This window comes from Pseudorca crassidens, chromosome 18 (genome assembly GCF_039906515.1).
Source record: "Pseudorca crassidens isolate mPseCra1 chromosome 18, mPseCra1.hap1, whole genome shotgun sequence".
Taxonomy (NCBI): domain Eukaryota; kingdom Metazoa; phylum Chordata; class Mammalia; order Artiodactyla; family Delphinidae; genus Pseudorca; species Pseudorca crassidens.
Window position 1 is genome coordinate 12,432,589 of NC_090313.1, and position 16,127 is coordinate 12,448,715.

At 40.6% G+C, this 16,127-nt stretch overlaps 1 protein-coding gene across 33 annotated transcripts in view; it reads left to right on the forward strand.

The window, feature by feature from the left end:
• Positions 1-16,127, forward strand: part of DOCK9 (dedicator of cytokinesis 9) — a 282,686-nt gene that overhangs the window by 179,032 nt on the left and 87,527 nt on the right. For all 33 annotated transcript variants that reach the window (XR_010936755.1, XR_010936756.1, XM_067712884.1 and 30 more), the window contains exons 14-25: positions 659-741; positions 1,337-1,459; positions 8,745-8,824; positions 8,905-9,092; positions 9,228-9,293; positions 10,405-10,497; positions 11,522-11,645; positions 11,997-12,118; positions 13,197-13,283; positions 13,672-13,761; positions 15,034-15,149; positions 15,426-15,495. Coding sequence is in view for 31 of the 33 variants with exons in the window: in XM_067712884.1 (XP_067568985.1) it covers positions 659-741; positions 1,337-1,459; positions 8,745-8,824; positions 8,905-9,092; positions 9,228-9,293; positions 10,405-10,497; positions 11,522-11,645; positions 11,997-12,118; positions 13,197-13,283; positions 13,672-13,761; positions 15,034-15,149; positions 15,426-15,495 (1,242 nt within the window). In the remaining 2 variants the exon portion in view is untranslated. The remainder of the gene's footprint in view (positions 1-658; positions 742-1,336; positions 1,460-8,744; positions 8,825-8,904; positions 9,093-9,227; positions 9,294-10,404; positions 10,498-11,521; positions 11,646-11,996; positions 12,119-13,196; positions 13,284-13,671; positions 13,762-15,033; positions 15,150-15,425; positions 15,496-16,127) is intronic.

The following is a 16,127-nucleotide window of genomic DNA, read 5'->3' on the forward strand; positions in this document are numbered from 1 at the left end:
GGGTATAGTTGATGAATAGACCTGCCATGCATACATAGGCCAAAAGCAAATCTGCTTCCCTGTGCACTATAGAGTTAATCCAGCCACCCGCAACAAACCAAAATTAGTCATTAGAAGTGAAAGTAATGGTAACTTATACCTAGAAAACAAGAACATAGTGATTGAAAACACTGGCCTAACTTAAGTCAATACCTGTAATGTCTTAATAATGAATATATATCCCCCAAATCTGGGGAGTCTGCATAAGTCAGTACACATTAGGAGTCAGGAAAGCTTAGTATTTTCATTAGTATTCTCATTTAAACTCTAGTAATGTGATATATTTTGGCATGAATACCAAGTATTAGTAATTATTAATAACTCAGTGGACTCATAATATATAGCCCTTAGTCATGAAGAAATAGAAAGGCCTATGAAATGGCATGCTTGTTGCCTGTGAAGACCAAAGAAAAGACATACATTTTGGAAACAATTTTCATTTGATAGTCTTTGAAAATCACTGCTAGGGAATGTGAGAAGCAGAATACTCTGCACTGAGTATAAATCCAGCCACATTCACTGCAGTAAGGTGTGCTTGTCCATGCATCTGATACTACCATAAGAGGTTGTTTAGTCTGTGGGATACAGTAACTCATGGTTTTATTCTGATGTCTTCAAGGTTGCTCAGAAGGTGCTGAAGAATGCCAAGCAGGCATGCCAAAGACTAGGGCAGTACAGAATGCCATTTGCTTGGGCAGCAAGGTAAGGAGAACATCTTTTATTCCTTTTATATGGATACAGATATATGGAGATAGATAGTAGACAGACAGACAGACAGACAGACAGACTGACCTATTCTGTTTTTTTGTCCAGAGACAAAGAGGATTTAAATATGTAAAACTGAAAAATAAGTAAGCTCCATATCTGAAAAGTCCTTTACTAGAGACACAGAGAGGAGAGACGCTAGCTGGAGGGTAGCAGTGTTGGCACTGGCAGGATGGACAGGAGTGTTTGTTGCAGAGCAGGGATTCCAGGTTCCAGCCACATGCCTCCAGCTGGGAGTGGGTGGCAGCCCAGTGAGGCCTGCAGATCCTCTTTATTTGTGGTCTCTATTTCTTAAGCATTTGGCTGTGTATGTTATTTCCTAAGCACAAGCCATTTGCTGGAAATGTTTTCTATGTAAATTGAGTTAGTTGTGTTCATTCTCATAAATATATGCCATGTCTTTAGATAATGAGATTTCTGTGGGCTATAGCCAGTGGAATAATAATTAGTCTTCACATAGAAACCGGAGTCAAGTCATGGATTTATTTTGGTCATTTGGAAACAGCTTAGACATGTTGTTTTGCTATTTCAGGACGTTGTTTAAGGATGCATCTGGAAACCTTGACAAAAATGCCAGATTTTCTGCTCTCTACAAGCAAGACAGCAATAAGCTATCCAATGAAGACATGCTCAAGTTACTTGCAGACTTTCGGAAGTGAGTCTCAAGGCCTTACTTATTTCCACACCTGAAAAACAGAAGTTGTTCAGTGGAAAGGGAGAAAGCAGGAGCAGTCTTTTCAGTTGCTCAGCTCATACACCAGGGCGTGTTGGATGAGCATGGAACTTTTCCTCAAGTCCTTGAGCAGGAAGAAGGGGTTTAAAGTCGTAAGAGTTACCTGGTTAATTTGAATTGTATAAAGAATGTTATTGGTGGTGCTGTGAAGGGTTTGTTGGGTAGAGATGAGCCCAGGGAGGAAAGAGACAATTGAGGAACCTTTGGCAAGAGGTGGGCAAGGACTCAGCAAAGCCATCGCAAGTGGACATAGGAAGAGTAGGAAATAGGACTAGTTCACGTCACGTTAGACAGGTGCAGTTACTGGGTCTTGGCTTCCTGATTGGGTATTAGGGTGGAAGGAGAGAGAAATGGGTGGTAGTCTCAGGTAAATAACTCCCAGTTTTCTGACTTGCACGATGGAGTGATTCGTGGTACCGTTAACTGAATGGGTGATGGGGGCAAGGACGGTAACTCATCTAGTACTTAACAGTTCACAGGCATTGTTCTAAGTGCTTTACCTATGTTAGTGAGGATATTTGTTTCCTAGAGCTGCTCTCACAATGCACCACATATTGGGTGGCTTAAAAGAACAGAATTCCAGAGGCTAGAAGCCTGAAGTCCTGGTGTTGGCAGGGCCACGCACCCTCTGAGATCTCTAGGGGAGGATCTGTCCTTGTGTCTTTCATCATCTGGGAGCCCCAGGCATTCTTGGGCTTTTGGCAGCATAACTTCAATCTCTGCCTCCCGTCTTCACACGGCTGTCTTCCTGTGTGTCTCTGTCTATAAATTTCCTTCTTCTTATAGGAACACATCATATTGGATTAGGGCCTAATGACTTCATCTTAACTTGATTACATCTGTGAAGATCCTGTTTCTAAATAAGGTCACATTCATAGGTTCTGGGGGCTAGGACTTCACCATCTTTTCAGGGAACACAATTCAACCCATGGCAATAGGGCAGAGAGAGGCTGAGTGAGGTGTCCAGCACTGTACAGCTGGTGGCAGTCAGGGGACTGAGGATCTGGGCCCTTAACCACTGGGCTGTTCTGGTGCTCCACTGTAAGAAGTTCACTGCTGAACCCATGACGCGGATTTCCGTTGCTAGGGACGTGGGTTTTACAATTTCTCTGGGAAAATTCTGGGAAGGAGACAGAGCTGAGGGTATTAATGAAATCAGAAGAAGAGCCAAGAGCCAGCCAGTAACTATTCTATACCTTAGGTGCCTTTCAGTCTGATTTTTTTACTTGAAAAAAATGCATTTCAAAGTAACTATATAAGTTTACCTAGAATTCAGAATGGCTGTTTAGCTTTCTTTAACTTCATTTTCACCTTTTTCATCTCTCTCTTGTGTTTTTTCAGAATTCTAAATAGAGTCATAATTAACATCTTTCAAAAACCTTTACTTATTGGTAATGGGTAGTGTATTGTTATACATACTGTGTTGTCATAGAGTATTGTTAAGTTTTTATTTGATTTTCAGGAAGTTTTCAGCCTTGCTTATAGAATAAAAAAAGTTGATTTTTAAAAAAAAACTCTAGTCACCTTTAGTTAAATAGATTACAGTTTTCTCTCACTGGCCTACCATGCTATTCTCAACACTCATGATGTAGGTCTCTGTGTACTCACTTAGGAAGGTGAGCTCACTGTATTGCTAAGGAGGAGAAAGTATATCTATGTGACATCATTTTTGTAAAGAAACTATTTCATATATTTCTTTTTTGTATATAAATGAAGAAATGGATAGGCGAACAGCTAGCTAGATGGAAAGATAGAAGGACATAAAAATAGTCATTTGGGTTATACACCAAATGGTAGTCATGGTTATCTCTGAGGGATGGGTTTATGGGTGATTTTTCACCTTCCCCTTTGTAGCTTTCCATGATTTTACATGAACTTTTTTTTTTAACTAACATTTACCCATATGTTCCAACAAAACAGGTAGTGAAGTTTTTTGTGTGTGATGGGGGTTGGGAGCCCTGTCTCAGAAGTCACTGCCTAGGCTGGTTAGCTTGAAGCTCCCGCCACAGTGGCTGCTCTTTGGGGGTGGCCCCAGCTGAAGGTCTGGCTTCCTGGGTGGAACCTGGAGGGTGGAACTTCACAGATTCATCAATCAAAACATGATCCGAGCAGAGAGCCTGTGACCAGGCAGCAAAGAGCAAAGCCTCCACTGGTCCCGAGCACAGGGTGGGTTCTCCCTGCACAACAGGCCTTCAGTAGGAAGGGTTTGCTGGGAAGAGTGTGGTCCAGATGGCCAGCGAGAGACTCAGAAACCCGAAAATAGAGACCCAATGCTGTCAGCAGCAAAAAATGCAGTGGCATGAGGAAAGCTGCTGTCCTTTTTCAGTAAGCGTCCAAAGAAGTGCCCGTGTTTCTTTTTCACAGTTGAGTTAGGGGAGTGGAGGATCCCTTTTTTCATTTTTTAAAAAACCTTAGTGTTGCTCTTTTTCTTTCCTCTTTGTTTTCTTTTCTTTTTTTTTTTTTTTTTAACAAAGAATAATCTCATATCAGTGGCTTGGGCACCAGCTTGGATCCAAAGCTATGGTTTCTGCTCCCATGATTGTCTCAAAATGTCATTTGACAATGGATGAGAAAAGTGTTCTGAAGCTGCCCTAGTGTCTAGAAAACAGCTGGCAAAGCTCATCAGCCACTTTGCCCCTCTCCCTTGTAGTAATTATGAGAGGGGACATTCCACGATTTAGTAAGAAAACAATTCTGTCAGATAGATAGTATTGCTAACATATGTGCTCCGGGAAGTATCTATCCAAGAAGAGGGATATGGTTTTTTATGTTTGTTTGATTTGCTGATGGCTGTGTCTTGTCTTATTTCTGCAGTGCATCTGAAGGCAAAGTATAAAAATAGAACATTTTCTTTAAAATGCAGACCTTTTTTTAATGCTACCATATTAAGTAGTTTAGGTAATAATACTATAAGGGTTTCTGCATGAGGCTTACATATTTGTGTTTATTTGTACCTCTCTATTCTGTGTACCCAAGTTTGACATTATTATTGTTCGCAGCCTAATCCGTAAGTCACTTCCGTGATGGGAGATCTCAGGCAGGTCACTTGGCCTCTGTGCTTGAGTGTCCTCTTCTTTTTTTGCGGTACGTGGGCCTCTCACTCTTGTGGCCTCTCCCATTGCGAAGCACAGGCTCCGGACGCGCAGGCTCAGCAGCCATGGCTCACGGGCCTAGCCGCTCCGCGACATGTGGGATCTTCCTGGACCAGGGCACGAACCCGTGTACCCTGCATCGGCAGGCGGACTGTCAACCACTGCGCCACCAGGGAAACCCGCGTCCTCTTCTTTTTAAGGGGGGATAATAATAGCCCTGCCTCCTAGAACTGTGGGGGGAATAAGTGAGAATGCCTGTCAGGGTGATTCCTCTCACCGTGAGCACTGGTCTCATTCCCTGTTCCTTCTCAATACGTCTAGACCCTCCAGTTTTCAGTAGACGTTTGTATACATGCTACGGAAGTAGTTGCCATCATATATCTTAAATAGTTGACAGTATCTGCTGGATTTTTGGCTTCTTGAAGATGGGAATCAGATCCTGTTTGTCTTCTGTCCACGGTGCCTAGTGTAGTGCACATTGTAGCACAGCGTAAACACTTGATAGATGCTTATTGAAATTTATCATAGACATAAGTTCAGTGGTTTTGTTTAAACAAAAATATCTCAAATTTCTTTCAATCATATATATATATATATTTACGTGACAGAAGAGCTTTTAGGGAATATTTCCTTTTACAAAATGCAGTTAGAAGAGTAGACTCACACCAACAACACACCCAAGCATGTCTGTATTACCAATTGATCACTTTAATGGATCAATATAGGAAGTAGGGAAAGGAGGGCCAAGCTCCAGAAACACAAAGGTAAGGACACCAACCCTCTTGGCGTGGGATGACTGCTAGTTTGTGATATCATTGCCCTTTCCTCTGGGGGAGTGGTTGAACCAGCAGGAATGTATGGGCAGTGGGAAAAGAAAACCTTTCCTTTTCCCAAGAGAGGGAGTTTGAGCCTCACTCCTAAGTTCACATGTAGACAGAAGCCGTTTCCAAAGGCCAGGCTCCGTACATGCATCTCCATTACACATTTATCTAATCAGTGAAGTTTTAAGATGGGTTTTCATGCTCAAGCATTCTTTTACAAGTTTTACATAGAATGTAGGTACTAATTTTTAGCATTAAAAAAACCTCCAAACTGATTTCAGATATGAGAGAATTCTCTTTGTGCAACACATGCTTGCGCACACAACCCCCCCCCACCCCATCACTTTGGAAATGCACATATGAAAGGCTGTAGAATTTTTGATGTGTGTGACGTTTTGATCTCTAATAAGCCAAGTTCAATAAAAATCATAAAGTTTTGAAATAGGATTAAGATTATGTTTTAAAAAACTGAGTTGGTAGAAACAGCTTCCACAGAGTCCCTGTGCTACCTGATATGGAACTAAGCTCAGATCGGTGCTTGCTTGGAAATGAATGGAAATAATGCCACTACAGAGTAGCAACTAGAAGTAAAAGCTCTCAGTAGAGGGAGGAAACAGAAAAAGAAGTAAGTATAGTTAGACATAGAAGTAAGTAACACATCGTAGAAAGAGTTCCAGTGAATGAAGATAATTTAATTAAAATTTGTTGCTTAGAAATCCAAATCTCTCAAACTTACATGGGCATGATGTCATAGTGATAATCAAAAAAAATCTTGAAGAAGGTGTATATTTATCCACAGGTAGAAATAACTAGGAAGGGGTGAAATATAGTACTCTCGAGTACTTATTGTACATTTAAAAGTATCATTTACATTAAACATAATATTTCTGACTCAAGGAAGCAGATGCAACTCTGTAGGTGTCTCTAAGATTTTGTCAACACAGAGTTTTATGGTATGTTGCAGAGTTAAGTTGCTCAAATGACGAGGTGGAGCAAGGCAGTATACGTCAAGAAAATTTATACCTGCATAGAAGCCCCCTGGTCTGAGGGATGATGCCCCAAGAGCTTTGGGTAAAGGTGAGGGAGGCTCTGGTGGAGTATCATTGCGGTAGTTAACAGTGCTTGGGAAGCCATTGACAGCTCCCAGGGAATGATTGTCGAAGGCACAGTCTTCCTGCTAGAAAAAAAGGGTATTGTGTTTGTGAACAGATCACACAGTGGCACAGGGACAAAGTATCGGGGTAGTGCTGGACGGTACATGGACATCTTTTGGCCAGCAACCTTTTTAACTGAAGGCAGAATGATGAATATCTGTTGACTTGCCTTCCTGACAGTTACCTCTCTCAGGAGTTCAAGGAATTGTTCATTTAAACTCAGATGTAAACAAAAGACAAGTGGAAATGAGAGGAACCCTGAGAGAAAGTGATTGTGTAAGTTGGAGCTGGTGATGGGCAAAGATGACTATGCTCAATGTAGGCTGTAGTCAGTCATATGAAAGCAAGAATTTGAAACTGTTAGGGACCTCCTGGTTCAGATCCACAATACCACAAGATATATTTTAAGTTACATGTGAGATTGCTTAAGACAACAATAATGTCTGAGGAATCATAAAATCAGGAGTTAGGAACTTTTCAAAACTGGGAACAAAACCAAATGCTGAATCTTGGCCACTGAGCTGTGCTGTTTCTTGCCAGTGTTCTCAAAGACATTATTAAACAGGTGGCCGATGAAGAACCAGGAGGCAGTGTTCTGTGTTCTAGGAACAAGTCACGTCACGTAGAACAAGTTATCCTAGCCAAGTTTCTGCTTCTCTGTTTTTACTTGGGTTGCCACGCTGGTCCAGCAGAGGAATGCAAAGTGTATATTCTAAGGTGACCGACGGGTCAGAGGAGTGTAGCGCATGTGAGAGAGTGGACAGTTGTTCAGTGCTGGAGTGACCAGAAGCCAGGAGGCGTGATGAGTGGCTAGTATCAGTCTGGCGATGGGCCTCTAGAGGTTTGAGAAGGAGCTGCTTCTTGCAATATTCTGTGCATTATCTTCATCAATGACTTTTATGAGAATGTAAAGTGCTGATGAATGTCTTCATGACATAAAGCTGTTAGGCATATCTAATACATTAGATGTTAGAATCTGGATTTAGGAGGGCTTTGATCAACTGGAATGACTCGATCATAAAAAGATAAAATTTCACCGAGACAAAAATCAAATCCTGTTCTGACTTCTAAAAACATAATTGTATAAATACAGGATGGAAACATATAGCACGATAGTGAAGCATATGAAAAAAAAATTAGGGAGTTTAGGTGCTTGTAAATTTAATGTGCGTCACTAGGGTGGCGTGACTGTTTAAAAGTAATAGAATTTTGGCTGCATCAGTAGAAGGGTATATTGCTCAAAACCAGACAGCTGCTCTACCCCACCTGGGCAGACCACACTGGGCCTTATCTATGCAGTTCTGGGAGCCATGATGTAAAGGGGATGTTCTTATGTGAGAGAAATGGCATTGGAGGGAGATGCAAAAGGACTGAGAATCCAGGACTTCAGGAAGGTGTGATAGCTGTTATAGATGGTTAAAAGTGTTACACAGAGAAACATAACTAGGCTCCTTGATGAGTGGAAGCTTCAGAGAAGTGAATTTTACCATGCTGTGACGAAGAGCAGTCTGGGTATCGAAACGGCTATGTTGAAGATTTCCATTTCACTAGGAAGGGCTGAGGCAGGTCAGGAACGTCACAGAGGATATTCCTGTATTGGATGGAGTCAGACCAAATACAAAAACCAGGCATCTCACTGAGTACCCTCTTTGTATCTGGCATTTCACTAGACATTGGAGCCTAAGATGGCTTCTGAATTTTCATGAATCTACATGAGCCAAGAATGTATGCTGAGGATGGAATGGTTCAGGAAAACTTCTGCTATAACATTTTGCTAATATTCTTATCTGGACTTGTGGTGTCCAGCACAGTAGCCACTAGCCACGTGTGACTATCGAGCACTTGAAATGCAGCAGGTCCTACTGAGATGAGCTGCAAGTGTAAAATACACACCTGGTTTCGAAGAATTAGAACGCACTTTTTATACTCATTACATACTGAGATAATATTTTTTAAATGTTGGGTTAAATAAAATATTTTTAAAACTAATTTTTACCTGTTTCCTTTTACTTTTTTAAAATATAGCTATTAGAAGGTTTAAAATTACTTTTATGGTTTGCATTATATTTCTCTAGGAAGTGCTGCTCTAGAATTCAGAGCTAACCTAACCTGTTTGATTTTTCTCTTCTTTCGTTTGTAGACCTGAGAAGATGGCTAAACTCCCCGTGATTTTGGGCAATCTCGACATTACAATTGATAGTGTTTCCTCAGACTTTCCTAGTAAGTGTAAGTTCTGTGTAATAAACAGACAAGTTTTTGTTTGGTTTTTACTTCAATTTGTTTGTTTTTAATTTTTTTAGATTATGTCAATTCATCATACATTCCTACGAAGCAATTTGAAACGTGTACTAAAATGCCAATCACATTTGAGGTAGAGGAATTTGTGCCCTGCATACCAAAACACACTCAGCCATACGCCATCTACAACCACCACCTTTATGTTTATCCTAAGTCCTTGAAATATGACAGTCAAAAGTCTTTTGCCAAGGTGAGTGCAAAGATTGAGGTTTTATTTTTGATACCCAGCTCTCTTAGGTTTTGGCTTCTCGTGTTCTTTTATAGATATTTACATACTTTGGCTTTTTATTTTCTTTTTTTTATTATTATTTAACTATCGCTGCAGGCCAGAAATATTGCTATTTGCATTGAATTCAAAGATTCAGATGAGGAAGACTCTCAGCCTCTGAAGGTTTGTATTTTATGTGCTCGTAGTTTTCCATTTTAAAAATGCAGTTGCATGATATTGTACAACTAAAGGGATTTAGCACATTTTAATTGACACAAACACGAAATATGTGACATCACAGAATATAACCACATATGCTGAACCTTACAGAATTTGGAATAATTGAGTTCTTGCTCTTAATTGATAATGTCTGTTTTGTTATACTCTTTAGGGAGGGGGTTTTCTTAAACATGTTCAATTCAGTAAACATATCATGCACCTAACTTGAAAATGTTTATTCTAGTATGTAATAATAATAGTAGATTATTGGTGATGTTTATTGAGTGCTTGTTATATTCCAGGCTCTGCTCGTAGAGCCCTATAGGTAATTAGGCTCCTTTAATGCTCATAACAGTCTTTTGAGTTAGGAACTATTATTATCTGAAATTTTTTTAGATGAGGGAACTAATGCACAGAATTTAAGTGAATCGCTCAGGGCCATACATTAGTGGAACCGGTGTTCAAACCCAGGCATTCTGGCTCCAGAGCCCAAATTCTTTACTGTAACTGTGTGGAAATGACTTTCCAAAAAGGGAAGGAGATAAAGATGCAAAGAATATAATATAGTTTTTGCCCTCAAGAAATTCACAGTTTAGTGGGAAAGGAAGTCATGGAGGAAAAGCTCCTGGCACACAGAAGGTACAGAAATGGTTTTTTGGATAAAACTGAATAATTAGTATAAAAAATTGCCGAGGGGACACAGGAAGGAATGAATCATTTCTTGAAGGATGCATGAGAGTTTGCTTGCTGTACATGGGAGGGAAGGTCGTTCAGACTGAGGGTTTGTGTCAGCAAAGGCATGGAGGTGAAAGTGAGCAGGCGTTGTCCAGGGCATGGAGGGGTGGGGGAGGGGTGGGGGAGGGAGTGGAGGGGAGGGCTGGGAGATAAGCCAGGGGCGGGTAGGATCTAGGAGTAAGAGGGCTTGTGGGTCTGGAGTCTTGTAAGCAGGAGAAATCCATCAAAGGTGGCTTAGTTTATGCTGTAGGAATGCTGCTTTCTTTACAACACATCTGTGTTTAATTTCTTACTCTATTAATTGAAGACTGGTGTCTCCCTTTGCTAATTCTTGTTTTAGTGCATTTATGGCAGACCTGGTGGGCCAGTATTCACAAGAAGCGCCTTTGCTGCAGTTCTACACCATCACCAAAACCCAGAATTTTATGATGAGGTAAGTGAGGTTTTCAAGAGAAAACCCAGTTTAACCAGTTTTAAGGAAAACTCCACTTTCTTTGCCTAGTAAACCAGAATTCAAGAGAAGCTGCATACTGAAATTACAGTAATAGAACTAAATGTTGAAATATTTATTTGACATAAGTTTTCTAATTATAAAAGTAACATTTATTATAAAAAATAAGAACTTGGAAAATGCAGATAATATAGAAAAGAAAAACTCAAAATTCCTCCCGTATCCCTACCACAATTAATATTTCCGTTCAAATGCATACTTAAGTATAGTTAAATACTTGTTGGACCTGAGAATCTTCCTTTCTTATTTTTGGGTTTCCTTATGTAGAATTACAATGCAGTTCAAAAACTACTATGTGAATCCTACTTTTAAATGTTTAAACCTGGTTTTTCATTATGCCTTGGTTGTGTTAAGTTAACGAAGTGGTTTCTGTCATGAGTTTTCCAGTTCTTTCTAGAGTTGAAATACCAACTCTCCTGTTTTTTGGTCAGTGAATGTTTTTAGTCCATTCAGGCTGCTGTAACAAAATACCACCAACTGGGTGGCTTGTAAACAGCAGATATTAATTGCTCGCGGTTCTGGAGGCTGGAAGTCTAGGATCAGGGTGCCAGTATGGTTGGGTGAGGGCCACCTCCCAGGTCACAGACTTCTCAGTGGTGTCCTCCCATGGCAGGAAGGGCCTGGGAGCTGTATAGGATCTCTTACAGGAGCACTAATGCCATTTATGAGGGCTCCATCCTCATGCCCTAATCACCCCAAAGGGCCCACCTACTAATACCATCACCTTTGGAGCTAGGATTTCAACATATGCATTTGTGGGGGACACAAACATTTAGACCAGTACAGTGTATTAAGGATCCATTTCTTCCTTAGCACAACTTTACAGCCTCAGCTCTCTTTAACTGCAAACGTTAAATCAGTTTGGAGAGCAAATACACGTTTGTACCTGGGTGACACGTTGTTGTTTTGGAATATAAAAAAGATTGTTATTTTGTCTTCCTTGCAGATTAAAATAGAATTGCCCACCCAGCTACATGAAAAGCACCACTTGCTGTTCACATTCTTCCACGTCAGCTGTGATAATTCAAGCAAAGGAAGCACAAAGAAGAAGGATGTTGTTGAAACACAAGGTTTGAATTTCATCATTCCTTTGATTGTTCACAACTTACACATCAGGTTCTTAAATTTTGTCTTGATTCTGAATTTGCATCCTTTTGTGAAGGTGATTTTAGATGACGTTTGTAAGGATAGCATGCCTGGCTCACATACGTCCATTTTATAGGAGATAATTTTAGAATTCTCATCCCAAAGAGGCCAGCGTACATTATAGACGCTGTTCTGCAGAGACTATATTCAGGGTCTTCTCAGTTTCTTACTGATTGGTATTAACAGTTCTTAAAGATCAGGCAATTTAGTAACATGGCTGTCTTCATACATTTTCCTACACTTACGGTGATTTTTTTTGTTCTTTATTTCAACAGTTGGATATTCCTGGCTTCCTCTCCTGAAAGATGGAAGGGTGGTGACTAGCGAGCAGCACATCCCTGTCTCAGCCAATCTCCCATCCGGCTACCTTGGCTACCAGGAGCTTGGGATGGGCAGGGTACAGTACTTTAAGATTGGTTGATCACAGTTCCTTCAGAAAGCATTAAAAATCAGCTAAAACAACAGTAACACACAAAAGCATGCAGTGTTTTTGCCAGTCCCACATTTTGGTTTTAGTTATTCATTTTCAAGTAAACTTAGGCCACTGGAAGGCAGTGCTGTTAACAGTTATCACAATCTGGAATTACAGTTTGGGCATTTTATAAGCCCTGAACTAGCAGTACTTCAGCAGGGAAATGGAAACTTGGAGGTACTGTATGAGATGGAAGTTTGTCTCTGAAAACTAGCCGTGCTCAAATAAAGATAGGTTCTTAGAGTCATGCAAATGGTTAGGAATTGTCTTCCAACTTATTGTAAGTCTAGTAAGCATATCTCTCACCCACATGGTAGTCCACTCTGATACATTTCTGATTCATTAGAGCTTGAATTTTCTCAGATTTCTCCAATTGGTTTGTTGGTTTTATATTCTTTTTAGCCATCTTAAATGTTATAGACTTCAGTTTTATAGCATGCTTAGTTAAGATCTGTTCTGTTTCATTGTGAATGGCTTTTAATATCTCTCTGCATTTAAATAGTGCCAAATTTGGGCCCATGTTATGAACAAATAGTTAAAATATTCCAAAATAAGGGTAAATCATATAACATTCAGTTATTATTCCTAGTCTGAACATGAGAAAAATAGAGGTTTCAGAAATAAAACTAAACACAAACAGATGATGGACTCTTTGCCTGTGCCAGGAATACTTACTATCCTATTTACTTTATCTGGTACCTTATGCCATGACTTTCGGAACCCTGAACTCAAGTTTGGTTAAGTCATTGGTAGTATTGGGAGTCTTTCCCTCTCAAATGGACAGTAATTCATACAGCTGCAAGTACACAGAAAAGGTAGCTTAGAATATCAGGAAGTAGGCAGAAACTAGTACTGGTTGCATTCCTGCTGTGAGCCAGGCCTAAATATCAAGTTACTGAGGCTGTCTGGCCTTCAGCACCTCATCAGTACCTTCACTGAAGATGATGTTTGAAGCTAATGTCACTAATCTGTTGGGATGTTTCTTCCCTCCATATGTTTTCAGCATTATGGTCCAGAAATTAAATGGGTAGATGGAAGCAAGCCACTGCTAAAAGTTTCAACTCACCTGGTTTCCACAGTGTATACTCAGGTAAGCGCTGTTCCATTAGAATTAGCAGTCATTGCTTTGTGAATGAGTTTGTGTGATTTTTTGGCAAAATAAAATCCTAATTGATATATTACATAGATATATTTTCACTCTATAAGTCCTTTTTTGAAGAAAGAAAGTGCATATAAGGTGCTCTCATGTAATGATATAAATGAATAGTACAAGTAACATTTCTCAACAGTTTTCCTCTTTTGTTGGAGGATCTTTGAAATCTTTTTTTAAATTTATTTTTATCTCTTTGATGCTTTCATTTTTATATGATATTTTATAGTCTAAATAAAAGATACATGCTGCAAGAAGCAAATACTTCTGTTTCCACAGCAGATATGCTAATAAGCTTTCATTTTCTTGTCTTCTTTTATCTCCCCAGGATCAGCACTTCCATAATTTTTTCCAGTACTGTCAGAAAACCGAATCCGGAGCCCAAGCCTTAGGGAGCGAACTTGTAAAATACCTGAAGGTATCACATAGCTTTCTTAGTAACCCCTTTTTAATGAGTGTACAGTAGGTTGGGTTTTTTTATTTGGTGGTGAGTGAGGCTGCTCTTAGCTAGATGCCCTCACACTGATGGCATCTATATGGTTTTAGATAGTGGGAAGAAGTGGACTCGGAAATAATACCACTGTGATGTTCATTCCAGCCCCACATATCCTTTTCTCAGGCTGGACCTAAAACACGTTATTCCGCATAGAAAACCACCCACTTAGAGGCCCTCCCTGTGAGTGCTCACTGGGTGCAGAGCACAGTCACAGGCACATAAAAAGCAGTGACTTTAGTCCCACTGTTAAGTAACTTCTTATTCATTGTAGGGGACAACATAAACTTGGTGAATGCATGCTAGGTGGGCAAAAAACCCAGAAATGATGCACATAACCAACTCCAGCTTTGGGCAGGCTGGGGGGCTCCTGGAGTCATGGCGCAGGGAGAGCAGGAGGGTTGGTCTAGGGGAGTTTCACCCAGAACGTGATTCTAGGGGAGCATTTCGAAAAAGGGCAATCTAAGCATGGGGACAAAATAGAAGAAATGTGAGAAGTGGAATTCGTTTGATTTTAGCAAGGAAAATGGAATGGGGATTCTGAAATCACTGCTCCAGGTCCCCTTTCAGCTATATCATAAGAGCCATGTGACTTGAATAAGAGCCTTTTATTCATTCTCTATTGCTGCTGTAACAAATTACAAAAAAATGGTGGCTTAAAACAACACAAATTTGTTTTCTTACACTTCCTGTAGGTCAGAGATCTGACATGGGTCTCACTGGGCTAAAACCAGGGTGTTATTAACAGGGCTGAGTTCCTTTCTGGAACTCTAGGGGTGAATCTATTTCCTGTCCTTTTCCAGCTCCTAAAGGCTGCACTCATTCCTTGGCTTGTGGCCCCTTCCTCCATCTCAAAGCCAACAATGTTGCATCTCTGAGCATTCTTCCCCCCACTCTCCTGCCTCCCTCTTCCGCTTTTAAGGATGCTTGTGATTACTTCAGGCCCACCTGGATAATCCAGCAGAGTCCCCTGTCTCAAGGCCAGCTAATCTGATTAGCAGCCTTAATTCCCCTTTGCCATGTAACACATTCACAGGTTCTGGGGTTTAGGACGTGGACATCTTTGCCCATTAGTCTGCCTGCCACTGTCTCCATTTGTTTAATTTCTTCCATCCTTATTTGGAACTAAGTGGAAACTTCTTGGGGTTGGTTTACTTTTAAAAAGGTAACATGAACTTTGCCATTCCACGTCTGTAGAGCCTGCATGCGATGGAAGGTCACGTGATGATCGCCTTCTTGCCCACCATCCTAAACCAGCTATTCCGTGTCCTCACCCGAGCAACCCAGGAGGAAGTCGCCGTCAACGTGACACGGTGAGAGAGGCAGAGAGAGGTGGATACTCTTCTTCCCTTTCAGTCTGTCCGCATCTGGAGCACAGTCATACGTATTTGGGATGCAAGTATGTGTTGAACATTATAGTTAAGAAATTTCTTTTGATCCCATATGCGGGGACCCCATCTGATTCCTTGTTTCCTCGTTTCCTGTGGTGCCAATAGCACCGTCATTGTTCTACTACTACTGTGATAATAATGAAATGTTTCCATTTTCACATTACTGTTCATTGCTTTATTCATTCCTGTGATGTGTAGGGTCATTATTCATGTGGTTGCCCAGTGCCATGAGGAAGGATTGGAGAGCCACTTGAGGTCATATGTTAAGGTATGTAAATGAAACTGCCCCGGTCATTTAAATCTGTGGCTCTCCAATTTTCCTTCTGAGGACTTACTTTTTTTAATCTAGTCATTTGGGGATGTATTTGGGATGAAACTTAACACCTCTGCTTTATCTTCTATGCCTATAGCTGGTGCTTGCACCTGAACGCGGGGAAGTCCAGAGAGGGGCAGCCATTCCTTTATTTACTTAATTTCATTCTTTCAGCTACATTTCGTCTTTTTATGGGTTTTGCAAATAATGTGACCCAAATGACATAGAAATTGAAAGATGGGAAGGTTAGCTGTGGCCACCATCAAATTAGAAGACTATGAAGGAAAGTAAGAGGTGCCGTTAGGATAAACATCAACAAGTTTGTCATTTACATACAATATTTCGTGAACATGGTGGCCTTTACTGTTCTCAAAAGTTACACGTGTTCTATGTAACCTTCGACACCTCTGTGAATTATAGTTATGTATTAGTTTAAAAAGTAAAATTGGGGTGCTTTAGGGAATCAGTTCCTGAGTGTCATGCGACACATTGCTTAAAGCCCTTGGGAGGTGGAGTTCTGGGCTGGAGGAACCACCAGCTGAGTCAGGTGATCCACATGTTTTGATGGGCTCCCTGAAGACACCCTG